The 20,028-nt window shown below is 32.1% G+C and overlaps 1 protein-coding gene across 3 annotated transcripts in view; it reads right to left on the bottom strand.

Annotated features, from left to right (window-relative positions):
* Positions 1 to 20,028, bottom strand: part of LOC118198543 (ribosomal protein S6 kinase-like 1) — a 190,397-nt gene that overhangs the window by 101,231 nt on the left and 69,138 nt on the right. For all 3 annotated transcript variants that reach the window (XR_015043533.1, XM_085825493.1, XM_085825494.1), the window contains exons 4-7: positions 12,414 to 12,529; positions 12,044 to 12,180; positions 4,424 to 4,833; positions 948 to 1,262 (exon numbers count right to left, since the gene is read on the bottom strand). Coding sequence is in view for 2 of the 3 variants with exons in the window: in XM_085825493.1 (XP_085681619.1) it covers positions 948 to 1,262; positions 4,424 to 4,833; positions 12,044 to 12,180; positions 12,414 to 12,529 (978 nt within the window). In the remaining variant the exon portion in view is untranslated. The remainder of the gene's footprint in view (positions 1 to 947; positions 1,263 to 4,423; positions 4,834 to 12,043; positions 12,181 to 12,413; positions 12,530 to 20,028) is intronic.

Here is a 20,028-nt window from a genome sequence, read left to right as displayed (position 1 = left end):
TTGGAATAAGAATTCAAAAAGCTTTCAAACCTGGAATCCTGGAAGCAGATTGTGATGCTAATTATGGGAACAATATAATTGTACTCGAAAGTCAGTGTCTGGCATGGTACTTAAATATAGTGGTGGAGGTGATGGCAACAGTGTGCACCACTGAAGACGTACTTGAAAGTCAACGTCTGGCATGGTATTTAAATACAGAGGTGGAGCTATCAGCTGGATAAGCTGATGCCAACAGTGTGTTTCTTTAAGCACCACTGAAGCAGAGTATGTTGCAGCTAGTGAGGTTACCAAAGATGTAATAACTGAAGTGGCTATTTGAGGGCATAGCTTCTCTAAAGTATTTCCATCACTACAAGATGGCAATGGAAGTGCTGTTTGCCTGACTAAAAGCCTAGAATATCATCTAGGAACTAAACACATAGATTTTAGGCATCACTTTGACAAAGTTCTAAATCATGACTCCTTGTTGATCATATCTGTGGCAATGAACAACTTGCTGATATTTTTACAAAATCAAGGAAGCATTTTGAAACTCTAAGAGTATCATGAACATTTATCTATAAATTGAGTTCAAGTGGAAGTGTTAATATTATAAACTCAAGTTTATTTTATACTTTTGTTTTATATTGTTTCCTTGAAATGTATTTTGCCTTTTTCCTTACATTAATATTTATTTACATGTGCATTATTGAATTTTGTCTAGTTGATTTGGCTGCATAGTTTTGCAGTAAAAACACTATTCTAAAAAATGAAATGTGATGATACCTCTTGTTAGCAATTCGCACATTGTAGAAGGTATTGAATACTTTTTAGTTGCTTAATGTTAAATAAATTAAACTTAATGTAGCTTTGTATCACTGAATAATACTTTATTAAGAGTATTAAAAATTAGTTTCTTAGTCACATTTTGAATAAAAAAATATGACAAAAACATAAATATTACTTACTTTTAATACCCTGCAAAAGTACATCAATGGCCTTTTTATATGAATCAAAAGCTTCAGGATATTTACCACTTTCTTCTGCTTCTTGAGCATGCAATACATATTTGGAGGCATATATTATATATGAAGGTCGATGTGCTGCTTCACCTTTATAAGCATCAGGTGTCATTGCAAATTCATCACTATTACAAACATCATTTTCTGCTTCTTTAATAATATTTTGTTGAGAAACTAAAGGATCAAATTCCATTACATCACAAGTTTCAACTGATGCAGATACAGGAGAATCAAATGTGAAGTGTTGATTATTGCCAGAACCTAAATGATTTTTAACAAAATTTTTTCAGAACAAAAAGTATTTAATACTTACGAATTTGCTTTTGTAACTCCATATATGCTTGTGTAATGTCCACATTTTTTTTAACACTTATAAGTTTGATTTCTTGACATAACATGTACCAGTGTAATAACCAAACTTTTTATACAAAAATTTCAACACAAATTCCTAGGTTCAGCTATTATATTGGTCATACAGTTCTTAGTTCACATTAAGTTCAATAACTTATTATTTTATTTAAATATTAGTTACCTGAAAAGTTCTGTGGTCTTTCAAATCAAAGTACATTATCTTTTAATTATTTTGTTCCTGCTAATAAGCAGTGACCTTGATTGAAGCAAATATGTAAATATGGTATTTTCAACTCATGTTGCATAATTTCAGTATATGTCGTAGAATAATTTTTTTTTTCAGTGCAGTGCAAATAATGAAGTTCATTTTTATCATATTATGCACTTTTATTTTTTAAAAAAATTCTCCTGGGATTGCTTCTAAAACGTGTATTGTGTATGGACATAATACTGTTTCTGATGACACAGTCTGAATGTGGTTTGAAAAGCTTAACTATGGAAATTTCAACATTGGAGATGATGCTCGCTATGGAGGACCAACCTCTGTAAACAAGGACATAATAGTTACCATGTTATACAGTTTAGGAACTATTTAAACACACTAAATACCCTAAAAAGTACACTACATAATCATTTGAAGAAGACTGTGTATATAAGTACTACAATGTACAGATGTGCTATACTTTGACAGAGTATAATATGCTTACTTGAATATTAGCATGATTCTTTTCTGAAACAAAATAAAGAAGATTATTTTCAAACCAGCTCATGACTAGAGATGAGAAATGGATACTATCCAATAATGCTTCAAGTGGGAAAAAAATCTTGAGTAAAGCAAATTAACCTCCTTCAATAACATCGAGACTGTATCCCAAAAAACGAATGCTTTCAGTATGGTGGAACTACAAATGAACTGTCTGTACTACTAAAATCTGTACATGTCTGTTTGTTTGTTTGTGGCATCATCTTATCCAGAATGGCAGAGAATCGAGAGAGGTACCCTCAGCTTCCAAAAATTTGTAGGAAACTGCTTTGATCATTCTCATCTTCATATGACTTTAATCAGCTGAAATATTGATTAAAAATTCTGAAAACAATTTTTCTCTGATTTTTGTAGCAAAAGTCTCTGGAGTTGCTGGAGATAAAAATGCTTTATTTTGAAAAGTGTTACCACTGCTCGATTTCAAATCGTCAAATATGTTAATAAAAAATTTGTACATTTTACAAAATATGAAATAAAAACAGCATTGCCAATCATCAAATATGTTATTATTATATAATGTCATATTCTGACATTGGAGAAAGCACACTATTGCATGTGACATCATTGCATGTCAAAATTTTTCATTAATGTAAGTCTTTTAAATAAATAGCTGCTGTTGGCAATTTTTTTGTTTCAGGTTAGGATAACTAACACAGTATGCTAATGCCATGTTAATTCTTTTATTGATAATGAGAAAAAGTTGTTATATTCTATTAAATGTAAATCATGATGTTATATATATATATGTTAACCTGAAGTGTCAAAAGTTTTTGTTTCCTGATTTGGCAATAAAAAAATTATCTACAAATTGGTTGTTTCTTGGAATGAAAGAACTGATTTTATTTATGCTAAAATGTCTTATGCATTTTCTTTTCAGGTGTACATAGAATTTTGCTTTGGTTGCAGCCAGCTTGTAAATTATGAATTATTGCTACCAAATCAGACAAATTCTGAAAAATGTTTCCAGATGGCAGCTTCCAGACGCATAAATCGAAGCAAAGCACACTGAAATGACGAATCGCAGAGGTGCTTTCTTTTATCATGACAATGCTCAGCCTCACATTTTAGTGAATGTTAGACAAAGATTTATTGATTGATTATTTAAAGATTCAGCCCTTTTTAATACAATGACAGATAAGAAATGAACTCATGATTTTACTGCTTGCAATGCTGAAAAACGCAAACATGCAAAAAGTGCAAATTCTTGCAAAAGATGGAAGCAGGTGCTCCTACTCGATTTATAGCAGAATGGTATGGAATTGCGACATGATTGTGTATGATATACGGAAAAATTTAAAAAAAGCTGTTGAAATTTTACAGCAACAGTGATTCAAACACCGGAAATCTTTGCATGAGACGAAATTGGCAAACCTCGATGCTGTGTACATATAATACAATGAATAATATAATCAATTTATATATGTAATAATAATTTAATGCATATAATAAATTAGTGCAATAATGTATATAATAATTTCATTAAATGTATCTAATACGCATTTTGCACTTTTGGTCCGAATATTATGCTATATCTTTTCTGTCCTGAAATACGCAAAATCTTAAAATCTGCACAAACTCTGGTCCTAAGCTTTGCAGACTTCTGGAATTCTACTGCAGTTATTTGTATTTTTTGATGAACTTCATCTTTTTTTTTTTTTACTACCATGAACAGGATTCTTTCCCCTTTAAATAATCTTCAGTTTTACACACTCAGTTACCTTTGAAAAATCCATTATTGTAATCCTTTTTCTAATGATGCCCTTGTCAATGGCGAAAATTAATTTTGATAGCAAAAGCCTCTGTTACCAAGGAAGTATCAGGAGTTACAAGCGAGATGTTACAAGCGAGATACATATTCTGTTACAAGCGAGATACATATTCAGTGGTTATATACAGAAATAGAGAAATCAAAATACTAGTGTAGAGATCAGTATTTTTTCTTACATCCCTTCCTAGATATGGAAATTACATGAGCATATATGGAATATATCTAAAATTTATAAAAAATACAAATTTATTTAATATATTACATACAATTAAAAGATAATTACATAATAAAAAATTTATTGTAGCAGCTATAGTTAAAACTAATGAAGTCAAAACAAACTTAAGCAGGTTTAATTACTACAATGTTGTTTAATAAAGATTAGTTACTTATTATTTAAAGAATGGTTTTATTTAAGCACTTATCATAAGGAGATAAAGTGTAAAACTTTGCCCATCACCTTTTATATATAAAAGCTCTATTTAATTTTGCCTCAAAATTGAATTAAGACTGAGTAATGATGAAATATAATGAAAAGTATACCTGAGTTTAAATTAAATGAAGATGTAGATTTATTTGATGGAGTTAGAGCTTCATCAATATTTTCAAAATCATCAAATGGTGTAGGAAATTCAAGCATGCCTTCAATATCTTTTTCAGTATTGGAAGTGCTACATGATTCTAATGCAGATAACAGCCAATTGTTGCACACATTATCTACAGTTAAAGGAGATTTGGCCTGTTCTGATCCATCATCTTTTGATTCAAGCAAAGGATCAAATTCAAATAAGTTAAAAGATGGCCTAGATATTATACTGTCATCATCAGTAAATGTAGTATGATCATCATCATCATCTGTACAATGAGAGCCCAAACTAATATTATCTGGAACCTGATGATGTTGCCATGTTCCTCCCAATGAATTATTTGATTCCTTACAGTTGGTTTCTAAGCTATAATGATAATAATTTTATAATATTATAGAATAATCAAACAGAAAACATACATCATATATAGTAAAAAACGTCAATAAATTTCATTCATAGAAATAACTGTCTCTTCCAAATCCTTTATAAGTTATATAAACTACTTAAAAAAATATCTGATGTACACCACATGACTTCCTCTTTATGGAATATTAAATTATACATTTTTCTTGCATTTCATTTAAACTTATTGAATTGAATTAAATCTACTTCATCAATAGCACATAAACTCCAACAGAATAAATGTACTCTTTAAAATTCACTATATTTACTTACCATAGCAACACTTTGATAGATTCACTAAACAGCATTACATCTCATTCATTTTATAACTCGGAATACACAAAAATTATATCTGAAGAATTATCTAACTGTTGCCACATATTCTATCCAAATATTATAATAAATCTAGAACAATGTATAAAAGAAATTAAACAAATAAAAAAGAAACAGTTTTTCACAGATGATTCAGCGCCGCTTACCTAATCCGCATATGCTACTCGCAAACATTTTAATTTGTCCGAGACAGACTCGCAACATTATTTACTACTAACATGAAACGCTTATTTCCTCAAAACTCATTAGAGACATATTTCTCATTCAATTACTTCTATTCTCGGTTGACAATGGGGCAAAAATACATAAAAACCTCAAAATATCTTCATTAAAAATTTTAAAATATAGGAAAAAATAGAACATCAAATACAGTTAAAACAATAAAAAAATTACAATTAAAATTAGAGTTTCTACAAAAAAACAAGCAATTTGCCCAGCAAGCAACAAGGCAGACTTTTCGGTGCACAAAAATGAAAGTTTAATTTTTGGTCCCACTTGGCAAAAAGATACTGAAGATGCAGAAACTGAATTCACTATTCTGCTAAGTTTCAAATATAAACAAATATGGCTGTTATGGTAAACAAAATTTAGGCTTAGCCACACATAACCAACTTTTAAATTGTTGACAATTCTACAACTATCACATGCAGATTAACTAAAGGCATAAAAACCTTAACTGGAAGATAAAAACAACATAATTCAATGATTTTTAAAGCAAAAAAAATGCACAATTCACCAAAAAATAAGAATAAAAAATTCTGATGTGTACACAACTTCCTTGTACGGAATATTAAATTATATGCAATTTTCCTGCATCTCATTTAAATATATTGAATCAATAGTTAATGAATTTTGCATTAAATCTACTTCATTGAAAGCGCATAAACCGCAACAGAATAAACGCATTCTTTAAAGTTTACTATATTTATTTACCACAGCAACATTTCGGTCTAGGCTCACTGAACAGCATTACATCTCATTGATTTTATAACTCAGAGTGCGTAAAAATTATATCATTACCAAAAAATATCACCTCTGCTTGGCTCTCCCTAGTGTACCTTTGCATGGTATCTTACATTTTTCACAACAAACTTTATCCTTCAATAATCCACAATCCATCAAAAAAAAAGTTCATACTCTCTTGTTAATTCATACGTACATAAAATATCGTACATAAAAATACTCGTACATAAAATATCTGTTTAGAATGCCTGCCTTTCCCAAACTTTAATGCTTGTTTGAAAATTCCCAACTTAAATTTTCCTTTAAAATCTCCTGATACTTAATTATAACATCACTAACAGCAGGTTTAGAGCAATTCATAACTAAATGCAAAAATCTTATATCCAGAACAGCATTCTCCATGATATCTGAGCATTAAACAATTGCCGAAAATAGTGTTACAAATTTTGTGTTTAGATAGTTAATTTGAGTAGAATTCTAATTAAAAATGTATTTCCCTATGCGATGTAGCACGAGACAAATTTTAAGAGAAAGCTATTAAAAATTATGGAAAAGTAAGAATACAGAGACACGTGCATTTAACTTTAAGTAAATGGATATCTCGGTAATTTGTATTGAAATTGAATAAATGTAAATGACCACTATGTTAGCTGAAACCGTAACTCCAACCACTTTATAAATCAGAAATTTATGGTTATTTACATTGCGTTTGCCGAATAGTATGGGTTCATAAACCGGTGTGTGTTGCCACATCATATCATTTATCACCATTCTTGGCAATACTTTTTGGTTAAAATTCTGAGTAGGCTATACTAAAGCTGTTTCAAATCTACTTCGTCGATACCGCATAAACCACAATTGAATAAATGCACTCTTTGAAGTTCACTATATTTATTTTTCATAGCGACACTTCGGCACTAGGTTCACTTAACAACATTACATCTCACTCATTTTATAACTCAGAGTGCAAAAAAATTATATCATCTGAAGAATTACCACATATTTTATTCAAAAACTACAATAAATCTAAAGCGATGTATAAAAGAAATTAAACTTATAAAACAGAAACAGTTTTTCACAGACGATTCAGTGCCGCTTACCTGAAGCACATGTGCTACTAATTAATTCAGTTCTCAGTTCGCAACAAGGCAAAAATACATAAAAATTCAAAATATTTTCGTTAAAAATTGAAAGATATAGAAAAACATAAAACACCAAGCACAGTTAAAACAAATTTTACAATTAAAATTACATTTTCTATGCAAAATAAGCTAATAACTTAAATGATAATTTCAGAATGAATTGAGCATAATTTAATTTGTAATAATAAAAGACTTTACTTTCTTGTTGTAAAGCTTATTTTCTCTAGATTGCCAACAAATCCACTATTCTGCTAAGTTATAAATGTAAACAAATATGGCTGATATGCTAAACAAAAATTAGGCTTAGCTGCACTTAGAAAACTTTTAAATTGTTGGTAATTCCACTATTATTGCATGCAGGTTAACTAAAGGCATAAGAATCTTAACCAGAACAATATAATTCAACCATTTTTAAAGCAAAAAATGCAGAGCGGTGATTGTAACCTAAATGGGAGGTGCATATTTACATGTTATAACAGTCCTATATACAAAATTTCAATGTTCTGAGGCTACTCATTTTTGAGTTATGTGAGATACATGTGAGTACGTGAAAAAATCTCTTTCAAATTCATCTTAAATCAGTTTTATAATTTTTTGGGGAAAAAGAGTCCTTTACTCTGTCCTTATGTACAGATGTCACGCAAAAATATTGTCAAATTGCATTAGATGGCAGTCAAATGGATATTTTTGTCAAAATAGTATACCCAAATTTTTTTGTGATTACAATATTTCCTTTTTACTTCATACAAGAAAATAAAAAACTGAGCCCACAGAGCCGAGTAACACAGTGGGTATATATTTATATACTTTTGATGCGGCCGATTGCAAACAAAAAGGGAGGTGCACAACTGTATATAATAGCAGTCATATATACAAAATTTCACTATTCTGACACTACTCGTTTTTCAGTTACGCGAGATACATGCATACGTATGTACAGACGCCACAAAAAAAAAAAAAAAATTCTTCTGAACCTATTTTAAATCAGTTTTATTGTTTGTTTGAGAAAAAAGAGGGCTTTATCCTATCCTTACGTAGAGATGTAGCGCAAAAACATTGTTTAATTGCATTCAATAGCAGTCAAAATGGATATTTTTGTTGAAATATTAAACCCAGAATTTTTTGTGATTACAATATTTCCTTTACTCTGTACAAGAAGTAAACCAAAACCGCTAGAACACACACACACACACACACACACACACACACAAAAAAAAAAAAAAAAAAAAAAAAAAATTCCAGAATGAATGATATTTAAAGCAAAAAAAAGTAATATTTGAAAAATTCTCTTGAATGCTATAAAATTTTCACTCAACTTTGACGCAAAAGTTCTATGAATTGAAGCTAAGCATTACTAAAAACTACTTTGAACTTCCAGTGGTTCATGCTGCAGCACTTCCTGACTTGATAAGAGCACAAAGACGATTAACCTAGGTTCTGCTGGAAAGCTTAAGGTTCCTCCCACTCCTTTGCATTGGTAGCACTGCTCAGCGTTGTACAATCGCTTCATGGTCAAGCGGGGCTCGTTACTTCCTGGACAAACCCTGTATTTACTTTCATTTGCCAGTTTTCCAAATAATAGCATGGAATTTTTCAACAATATATGTTGTGATGGCTCTGAGTTTCCAGAAATGACTTTTATTATAATAGCATGGAATTTTTCAACAATATATGTTGTGATGGCTCTAACTGGGTTTCCAGTAATGCCTTTTATTTTTAGTACATGTTTCATCATGTTTAAATTTGTTTGCTCAGAAATAAATGGCTTCAATGCTGATGGAGAATTTCCATGAATTATATTTGACTTCACTTCAAGAATGGCTCCCTAGATCAAAACATTAAATAAAAATGTTTTATATATGCATGGAACTTTTTTTTCCATTCCCTTTTGTTTTAATTGCTGTAATGTTAGTTTAAAAAATATGTAAAATATGAACTCTGTGATACTATTAGCTGAAATTTGCGTTGAGCTAGTTAGAAAAGTGACACTTGCCACCCTGCTGTCATCACATGAATTGTGCAACTGTCTCACAGAAATTGACCAGACTCATCAACTGTATTAATTATGGTTGATGAAATCAATTTCAACGCCTTTATGATTATATCTTTTTCAACCCTGACAACTATATTTTACTTCTAATAATCAAATTATGTTGCCTGTAACAATCCACTTTATAAAGCCTCAATTATATTTCTGACATTTTTTTTTTTTAAATTATCAAGTAACTGGATACAAGAGATTGAAACTAAGCATCATCAAGTGATTGAATGATAGAGTATTTTAAAAAAATATTTTAAATTCAAAAGATTAACCACAGTGTATTTTCATTACAATTGCATATCAGTTAAAACACAATTTGAGCTGAATAAATCTTTTTTCAATGGTATTAACCAGTGTGTGTGTGTGTGTATCCTAGCATCATCAAAGGATATTATTTACAGTTTTCCTCTTTTTTGGGTTTGTGGGTTTGATTTTAGTCAGTTCTTTGTTTGGCTTAATGAATATATGAGGATATTTCATCATCAAATGTTAAAAGGAAAATCATTACAAAAATAAGTTACTTTTAGCAGTTGCATGAAAACATTACAAAGCTTCTCTTCTTTTGCTGGCACAACCAGTAGCTGATAGGTTATGATTGGAGAATACTGGTAGTTTGACCCCACTTGGTATCAAACCCAGGTAAAAAAGTTTGCTACATATTTGGTGTGTGGACTGGCTCTGAGAGAATTTCCAAGGTTTACCCCACGTGTAATGTAAAAATAAGTCAGTTTCTCTCAGCAAGTCCTCCACGAAGGCATCCTTCCTCTTAGGCAGATAGCACTTATGGCTTTGCCAGATTAAAATAACCTAACCTTTTCTTTTACTGGTAAACATGAAATTCAGAAGTTATTATAAAAATATTTTCTGTTGTTTTTTAGACCGTTTTTTATTTAAGTGAAGGTTGATGAATATCATCATCAGTTATACATGTGCTATACGTGAATATTAATAAACAGTAGATCTTCTGGTTAATCTTTGGATTATGGTAACTTGGCGATTTTTTGGCGAAAATTTGGCGACCAACCCTGTTACAGCAACCTGCTAGTTTTTGTTTGAACACCATTTTGTTTTCACAAAGTAAAGGTTTTTTTATTTTTTTTTATTTTTTACTCAACATTTTTTTCCAACAATCTGCTAGCCGAATTACGCTTATGCTATAACTTTTATGGAACAAAAGTGCTTAATCACGACAAAGATTAGGTGCAAAATTGAGAGAAAGTGCAGAATCGCCCACTGCTTGCCGCGTTTTTAAGAATTGCACATACACGGTATCATCCATGTACACGTCGACCTATTTTCACTTAAAAAAATAGCCCAGAATTGCACAAAAATGGCATTGCGCACACTCTTCACTTTATCCATGTACATTGCTCAAGTCCTAGCTAATAACCTTTATCACCTGACCAAAATGTTGCCAAACTACCTGTTACTATATTCCAAAGATTAGCTGATTTTCTTTATATTTGTGTTCATTAGCGGCCAAGTGGATAAAATTGCTGAAAATTAATAGGTTCAAATTCAGACGAATGGGCTGATTTTATTTGTGCTTTCATAGTTATCTCTGTATATAACATGAGCCAATACTCATAGAAAATCTTCCATGAAGGCATCTCTCTGGGACAAATAGTCTTAACATATTATGTCATCATTAAATAATTTGAATCTTTTGTGAAATTTGGCAAAAATCTCCCTTTTTCTGAAAAACTGAAAAGAGAAAAAACAGTTCCTTAGTTTTTATTGCATATTTTTCACTCAATTTCAGTGAATGTGATTTTGTTCCTTCTCAAGATAAATCATCTAAAAATAATTATGAAGTCAAAAATATAAAATTTAAACTTTTCAATGAATACAGCAGATTAAGATTTTAGAGCATGTCCAGAAACAGCCCCTTTTTAATAAAAAACCAAAACATAAACAAATACAAAAAGGGAGGGAATTGGAATATATGCTAATAATTATAGGTGATCTAATAAATAATTGTGGGGATAGAAAAATTAGCAATGACAGAAATAATATAAAAAATTTGTCTATTAAAATCCATTAATGTGCCTACTTAAATCTGAGTTAAAAGCTGATTCATAGTTTTGTGCATTTTCATTTTTCAATATCTCAGTATAAAACAAATTCACTACTATTAAAACAGAATGAAATTAAATATGCATGATCTTACAGATTTGATAATTTTATTTAGATATTTTATAACTGAAATGCTTTTTATCTGAGAAGTATGTAATAAAAATATTGAAATTCTGATATTCTATTTGTTTGCTGCTGTTCATTTTTATAGCGCAAATCTTTATACGGCATTCCGGTTTATATTTTTTTACGTATTTACTTTTGCAAAATATCTTTTTTTTTTGGGGGGGGGAATAGTGTTTAAATATTTTTTGCACTTAAAACATGAGGCTAGATCTGCCATTTAAATGAAAAAGGGAAATTGCGTAAAAATGGTAAATGGATATGGTGATACTTCCCGTATGCTTTGAAGCTTATAATTACATTTAAAAAAGAGAAGCTACATTTAACAACATACATAAAACAACGTACATTAATTACATAAAATGTTAAAAATATTGTTTAACAAGGTCATTTCTATAAAATAACCAAAGAAAATTAACAGCACCAAATACAAAAACCTGTGTTGACAAACAAGAATAGCATAACAATAATGCACTTATTTGCTGGCATTTAATACCTTTTTGTTTTAGAACCACTAAATGAGGAAAGAGGTACATCTGATTTCTGAAGACATCTGCTTGGCTGCAAAATATTTACTTCAGTCTTTTCTTCTGTTTTCTTTTTATATTCACTGTTTTCTATTTTGTAACCATCCTAAATAACAATAATTATAAAAAGTAAATGTTCAAAATAGCATGGAAGTTTCAGAATTAACAACTAAAATTTACATCAAATTTTTTGGCTCACTTACATGCAACATCGTTTCAATATTACAATACTTAATTAAAAATGAAAAATAAATTAAAAACTCCACACATACTTAATATGCATTTGTTCACTTTATCTTGGTATAACTTTTTAATTACACATAATAAGCATCATTTTACCTCAAAAAACTTGACAAACACTTGACTAGTAAACAAAGGTGGATAACTAGCTGCAAACTGAAGCAACTGCAAAGCACTTTGTCTTCTTTCTTCAATTACAGAGTCATCAAATCTACCTGTAAAATAAAAGATTTCATTCTAATTTCTATTTTGAAAGACAAATAAAATTTTGGAATACTCGAGTAAAATACTGCACATTACATTGTTCACTACACAATTGTAACTGCTCTGGGGTAAATCATGTAATAATGATCATAACTAAAAATAGTGCTTGTGTTACAATTCTGATCCCTGCCAATATGTTGTCAAAATGCCTACGAGTCTGGTTCCTGTGAGAATTCAGCATCCCTATAAGCAATTCAGGATTCTTTTATATTTTTTCCCCTTTCTTAATAAAATATATGTAATGATATTTTTAATTCAATTGATTAAATTAAATTCTAATCATATTGCTTAATAATGTGTTGGTGATTCTCTACCTAAATTACATCCCTGTTCCTAAATTTGGTGAAATCCTTTCTTTATTATAAATTATATTAACCTGTTGGCGCCCGCCAAATCGCCAAACTCATAAATCTGTCATATTACAAAGTCCTTAAGAACACTCCTGATGATTAGATAGCGTCACCTCGTGATTTCAATTAATATCGCTGATTGGATGAGCAGCATGATGCACACATACTATAAATAGGGCTTCTCCTCAAGGTACAGGAGGATTACCTTGGTGTTATTATTAATGATCAATTTTCCTGGAAGGATTACCTGACTCATGTCAGGGGAAAAACACTAGGAGTCATTCAGAGTCTTAACCCACTTATTAACGAGCACTCTAAACTGGACTTAAGAAGAAAACGGCACTTATACATCTCTGTTATACGGCCAATCTTCACGTATACTTCCCCTGCGTGGGCATTAGTTAGAGACAGGGACATATCTAAATTACAAATTACACAGAATAAGTTGCTGGGCACCTTCACGAATGCGCATCATTTCGTATCTAATAGGACTTTACACAAGGATTTGAAAATTGAAACTGTAATAGAGCATCTTCATTGCTTAAACTCCAGCTTTTTCCAGAAAGCAGTTACATGCCCTCACATGTCAAAATTACATGTATTTGACTACATTCCACTACTGGAAGGTAAAGAGTTACGACCGCTGGCAGCCCACCTAGCCAGAGATCTGAACTTTCCTATATAATGTAGAATATTCCTGTATATAGTTGTATATATTGTGTATAGCTTTTATGAATACTTTTTTCATTATTTCATCGAAACTTTTATATGATATCTGATCTTGCAAACTGCACTTTTCTCACTGTAACTCTATGTCTGCAAATGTATGCTTTGGAGAGTTTGTATTCCTACAAACTCGTTCTGTCATGTAGTATATTCTCACAGTAGCTTATCATAAAAACTCATGATTGCTTTACTTTGTACTGCTCCGTCTGCGGGGCGTCTTCTTGTCTGGCCTAATTCCTAGGCTTGCGGCATCTTGCTCGCCCCCTTCTGCCTCACCCCATTCTCTTAACTCCTACTACGTCAGACTTCCTACCGTCATGTGCCTACTGGCTCTCCTCATGAGCTGGAAAAAGCGCGCTTCGCCAGCCATACTTGTTCGGATCAGATCGGTACAGGAGGAACGCTTGCGAGATGGATGCTAAAATAAACGTATCACTTTATATTCCAAAATTTGTTTCATTCCTGTTGCCCCGGCTGCACAACACAAATAATGTATGATATTCCACATTTCAGAAAGCCGGCAGGATTCCACCTTCAAAGGGATTATCTAAAAAATAAGATACCCCAAGGATTATATGGATAAAATGTTACGCACTTTAGATGAATTTGCCGGTGTGCGACTTCTATGTTCCTATATTTTTCTCTAGGCGTTATCGTTTCAAGAGAATCATCCTTCTGTTACCTGTATGTTCTGGTATTCTGCAGATTTTTTTTTTTTTTTTTTTTTTTTTTTTTTACATTCAGAGAATCAATTGTGATCCGTGTCTACATCGAAAATTCGTCGTTCATCAAATGTGCTCTTACCGCTGACCTACTTTTGAGGCTGGGAATCCTCCTACATCTGCGCCATTTAGTGTTGCTCTCGAGAGCTGTGTGCTCGTGTGGTGAGTGATCGTGTTTTACGAAAACCTAATCAAGAGTGTGCAAACGTGTATTTTTGTGTTGATTTCATCACTTGTATTCTCGTCACAATAAGTCAAACAGAAACAATTAGTAAAAAGATTTGTGATGCAAAAGATATTATTAGTATTGAATTATAATTACTGATTTAATAATTGTGTTTTTCATTTTGACAATTTTAAGTATTATTTTAATATAAATGTGTTTTAAATTTGGTATTTAAAGGATATATTTTGGTTTTAATATTGTTTTGGAAAACTTAAAAGAGTATTATTTTGATTTAGTTTTATTTATGAAAGTATTATTAAGAGAATAATGGCTAATGAATATATCTTGATCCTGATGATTCATTAAGTGCAGCTAGCGCTGAACCTGAAACAAGTATAATTCCCTTTGACATGCAGAATGATATGGATATAAATTCATGGCTTGAGTACTTTAACAAAACTCATTTAGATAAAGATGAAACTTTGAAGCTTAATAATGTATCTTGATATTTAAAAGGTAATGCACTTAGCGTACATGTCAAAAACTGCCATCAAATTACTAAATATGTGGAATTAGTCCAAATTTTAAAGGAAAAATTTTTCGACCCCACTTTAACTACGTTTCGTGATTTTGCCAATTTCAAATACAAGTCCCAGAAAATATTCTGAGTGACAGGAATGCAGTCTTCACTTCCTCTAGAATAAAAAAAATTCTTAAAAAGCATAATGTTAAACAACTTTTAACTTCATCTCATCATCCCCAGAAAAATGGTAAAGTAGAAAGAGTAAATCAATCAATAGTAAGTTGACTAAAATGTTAAGTAAATTCTTCTAAAAAAGTACCATGGACTAAAGTGCTAGAACAAGCTGTTATCGAATATACCAACTCCACTCATACGGTAACTAAGTTCACCCTAGCATACTTACTATTTGGTAACCTCCCTTTTGAATCTCCAATTGATCAAAATACATACGCTTCCTTTAGCTACCGAAAAGACTACCGAAAGAATAAAACTAGATATGACACCAGATTTGTAGAATCTAAATTTCAACCTGGAAATTTTGTTCTTTACAAGGAATTCGAATACTCAAATACTAGAAAATTGACCCCACCCTATTCAGGCCCTTATCAGATTGTGAATAAATTATCTGAAGTTAATTATGAAATCATCAGGGAAAATTTTCACACAAAGAAACCGAGATTGTACAAGAGTCAAAATTAAGGTTCTATTACCCACCCAAGAACTTTAAATTACATCATGAATAAATCAAAATTTATAAAAAATAAACTATCCATAATCCTTCTTTTATATTTTATCCTGTCATTTCCCTGAATAGTTGACTTATTTCTCAGTGTCCGAGACCCTTGTCTGTCCCTTTTCCTTTACTGCGGCTCCTTCAAACTTGAGTTTCAGGTTCAATGCACTTTCTCATGTGGAAAACACTCAATTGAGGCAATACTACAAGTAGAGTACTATAGCTTCACATTTCCTTGAGCTCATGTTTTCATATGTTTGTGTTGTAAATTGTAGCAACAGTTAAAAAAGTTAAATTTCAGTTGTTGAAACTTCTGAATTTCATTTTATGTTTCTGCAGCATCGTGTACAAAAAACTGGTATGGATGCTGGAAGTTAAATTTTGTTTTGTTATCATTAATAAGATAAAAAGCGAGTGACAAAATATGTTAAAAATCTAGCAAAATGTGTATTTTCAACAAGAGTACGAGAGGTTTAGTATCCTGATATAAAAACTCAAATGGTTCCAGTGCCAATGTCAATCAATATTTCTAGAGCTAATTAAATGATCCGGAGATCTCCAAAGACCAATAAAAGACTAAAGATGGGCCTGAATAACAACTCTAATGATTGTATGGACTCATACACAAACTGTGAATGGCATGCCCTAAGATATAAACTTACAATTTCAGTTATGTTACTGTTTTCTATTGCAGCGTAGCTAACCAGCAATATTCCTGTTGCCCCGGCTGCACAACACAAATAATGTATGAGATTCTACATTTCATATATATATTGTGGCAAGTATACAGGTTCGTAACAGTTTAAATGCACACAGCTTGATAAAATTTATTTTACCAAAAGAAACACTTCACAGTTCTGGAACTTTCCACAAAAATAGTGATACAGCTCTTTACAGTATCACAGAGTACAATCAATAGTTACACATGAAAATACTAACAAAGTTAAACACGATGCAATGCAAAGCCCATCTAACAGCTCTCATAGATATCTCAATACTCCGAATACACTTTGAACTAACTACAGTCAAAAGTTGTTAATCCGGACTTCGGCGATTCCGGATTATCGATTTTTCCGAATTATAGATCATCAGTTTAAATCTGGTAAGATGGCATGCAGAAATTATAAAATTAAAAATATGAAACTTTAATTTATGAAATAAAGAACAATTATGATCTAAAGGCTATCAAAATTTACAAAAAAATGCTTAATATTTATTTGTTTACTTTATTAAACGTTTCTTTCAATGTAAGTTGTTTAAGTTGCTTCGTTTTTTATGTGATAATACATTCTCTTTAATTCTATAAACAGACATAATTTCTTCTTCAGTTACAAAGTTCCGCTATTCAAGTCCTATAATTGCTGTGTCGAGAATACCGACTAATTTGTCAATCGAAATTTTTTCGTTTTCGATAACCTCTGTGTCACTTTCTTCACTATCGGAAGCAAATTATAATGACAAGGAATTTGATTTAAATCATATCAAAGACGGAGTACATCTAGATGAAATACTACATTTAGTAAAGAATTATAAGCCAAGTAAAATAAAAACATCTGCCCTGAAGATAAGGATAGTGCTGACAGATCAACTTCCAATTCATTGCGCATTTTTTTTTGAATCGGATTCCACGATCACACCTTCTCACCTTTCTTCAATCGATTCTTTTTCGATGTCCTATAGCTCTTGTGTCGTATTGAGTCTTATCTCTGCCATTGCCAAGCTGACTCATTCTCATGCAAAACTGTGCCTGAACATCTTGAATGCACTCTTCAGCCGCTGAAGGTGTATCAGGAGAGTGAGCATACAAGAGATCACAAGACAGATGAAGGTCACGACCAAAGAGCATCTGGGATGGGAAATAGTTGGTAGTCTCACTGACAGCATTGCTTTAGGCCAGTAAGAATGGGGGTGACTTTCAGTTTTAGTCCTGCCGGTTTCTGGAAATCATAGGCAAGAAATTATTAAGATTCGATTAAATCTCTCTACCATGCTGTCTAACCACAGATGTAAAGGTGCTGTTTTGGGTTTTGTTGATGTCTTTCAGAATTCTTTAATTACAGCCAAAGTAAAATTTCTTCCTTAATTGGAATGTAACTGAAGTAGCACTTCAGACCTGGAAATCCAATGCTATATCGTTACCTCTGCTACCAACCCTGGAACAATATTGGCAGCTTTCTGGACTGTGTCTTTTAAACAGGATGAGCAGCGTTTCCACGTGATGATACTGTTTCATGTTGGATAGTGATGCCATATTCCTGGAGTCTCTGTATCCATCTTGCTATTTGGCCTAAGGGATTCTTGAAATTGAATAGCCAGGTCAACAAAGCATGATCTGTGCAGAGCAGGAATTTTCTTTTCTGATGATACAGTAATTCCTCTCTGGTTTAGATAGATACTTGCTTTAGCATGCTATGACATGTTAATGATTGATATACATGATGATTAATGATGGACAGAATAATGATGGAAATATTCTAAGATTTCAACTATGGTGTGCAATTCTTTTCTGGTGATGCAGTTATTCTTCTCCAGTTTAGATAGAAACTTGCTCTATTAAGCTACAACATGTTCTTTAGCATGTAATTCTTGGGACAAAGCAGCACCGATGCTCTCATTGCTTGCATCTGGGTCACAAATGAATGGTTTGTTTAGCTGAGGCTATATCAGGACTGTCACAGATGTTAAAGCTTCCTTCAGTTTGTTAAATGCATCCTTACATTCTTTTGTCCACAAGAACTTTTGCTTGCTCTCTGTTAGCTTGTGAAGGGTCTTGCAATGGAAGAAAAGTACTTCACAAATCTCTCTTGATAAGTGCAAAGATCAGAAAACTCCTCAGCTGATGTACATTTTTTGGAGTGCCTCCAATCTGTAATTGCCGACACTTTTCTGGATCCGTACAAAACTTTGCCTGAAATGAAATGTTCCAGGCTGGAAGATTGGCATCCTTCAGTTTCTGAAGCAGCTTCCTAATACTTTCTAAATGCTCTTCAAAACTCTTTCTGATGTTATCCTTATATCATATAAGGCATCATAGAAAAGCCCTCTCAATACACCTCTATGAGGTGTTCAAATCTTGCAGTGCATCACATAATCCAAACGTCATCATTTTGAACTGTCAAGTTCTTGTCAGTCTCCAGCAGTAAATGCATATTTTTTGGTCATCAGGGTATATCTCTACCTGCCAATATCCACTCTTTAAATCAAACATTGAAAAACATTTGTTTCCAGCAAGAGTGTCCAGCATATTGTCAATTTTAGGAATACGGTAGCTCCCTTTCTATGTAACCTCATTCAACCAGCAATAGTCAATGCAAAATCTAGTTGAACCATCTTTTATTCATAGCAGGACAATGGCAGAGGACCAAGGAAGGCTCACTAATGTTGCTTTCCTAAATGTCCTTTATAAGTTTTGCTACCTCTTCCTGTTTAGCAATCAGTAGACATTTCGGTGTTGCCTGATTGGAGGATGATCCCCTCCAACAATTCTATGCTATGTCAAATTGGTTCAACCTATGTCAGAAGACAAGCAGGAGAAAACATCTTGAAATTTTCCAGTGACAGATTCGGTAGCTGCTTAGTTGTGCAATCTGATATTAGGGTTTCCAAAGACATAGAGATTGGTAGACTATTGGGTTGTTTGATACAGGATCAGAAATGATTACAATTGGCATATATATAGATTAACCCTCTCAGCGTTACGAACGGATTTTTCCGTATTAAAAGATGGCTTTTCAAATCATCAAGCACGGATTATTTTGCCAGATTTTGATGAATCCGAAAGTGTTTCAAACGATTTTTTCTGCCTTACTTTTTCCACCTCGAAACCGTTGAGGACGGAATATTCCGTACTGTCGTTCCCTCCGACCTCCTGTGGCGTTTAATTGGTAGTGGGGAAATGGTGATCGTTAGAGAAAGATGTTACAATGGGAGGGTCATAAATAAAAACATCACATCCAGCCATACCATCTGCCGACCTGAGGGCGATTTTCGTGCCAAACTGGAAAATACTGGAAAGCCTTCAAGGCAAACCTTTCTGTATGTGAAAAATTTGCGAAACAAATTTTCTTCTGCAAAAGTAAATGTAATTTGCACTGAACCCATGAAACAACTTTTAAAGAATTCAGCATCGCCTAATTTACAAATAATTTTTTTTAGCATGGAATAAATACTTAAACAGGTATCTTACAATGACTGTAGAAACAAAGAAATTAAATATAATTTTTGTTTTAG

This window comes from Stegodyphus dumicola, chromosome 10 (assembly GCF_044657685.1).
Source record: "Stegodyphus dumicola isolate Sdum_Otavi_A_Nest chromosome 10, ASM4465768v1".
NCBI classification, from domain to species: Eukaryota; Metazoa; Arthropoda; class Arachnida; order Araneae; family Eresidae; genus Stegodyphus; species Stegodyphus dumicola.
This window is presented reverse-complemented; position numbering and strand designations above follow the sequence as displayed.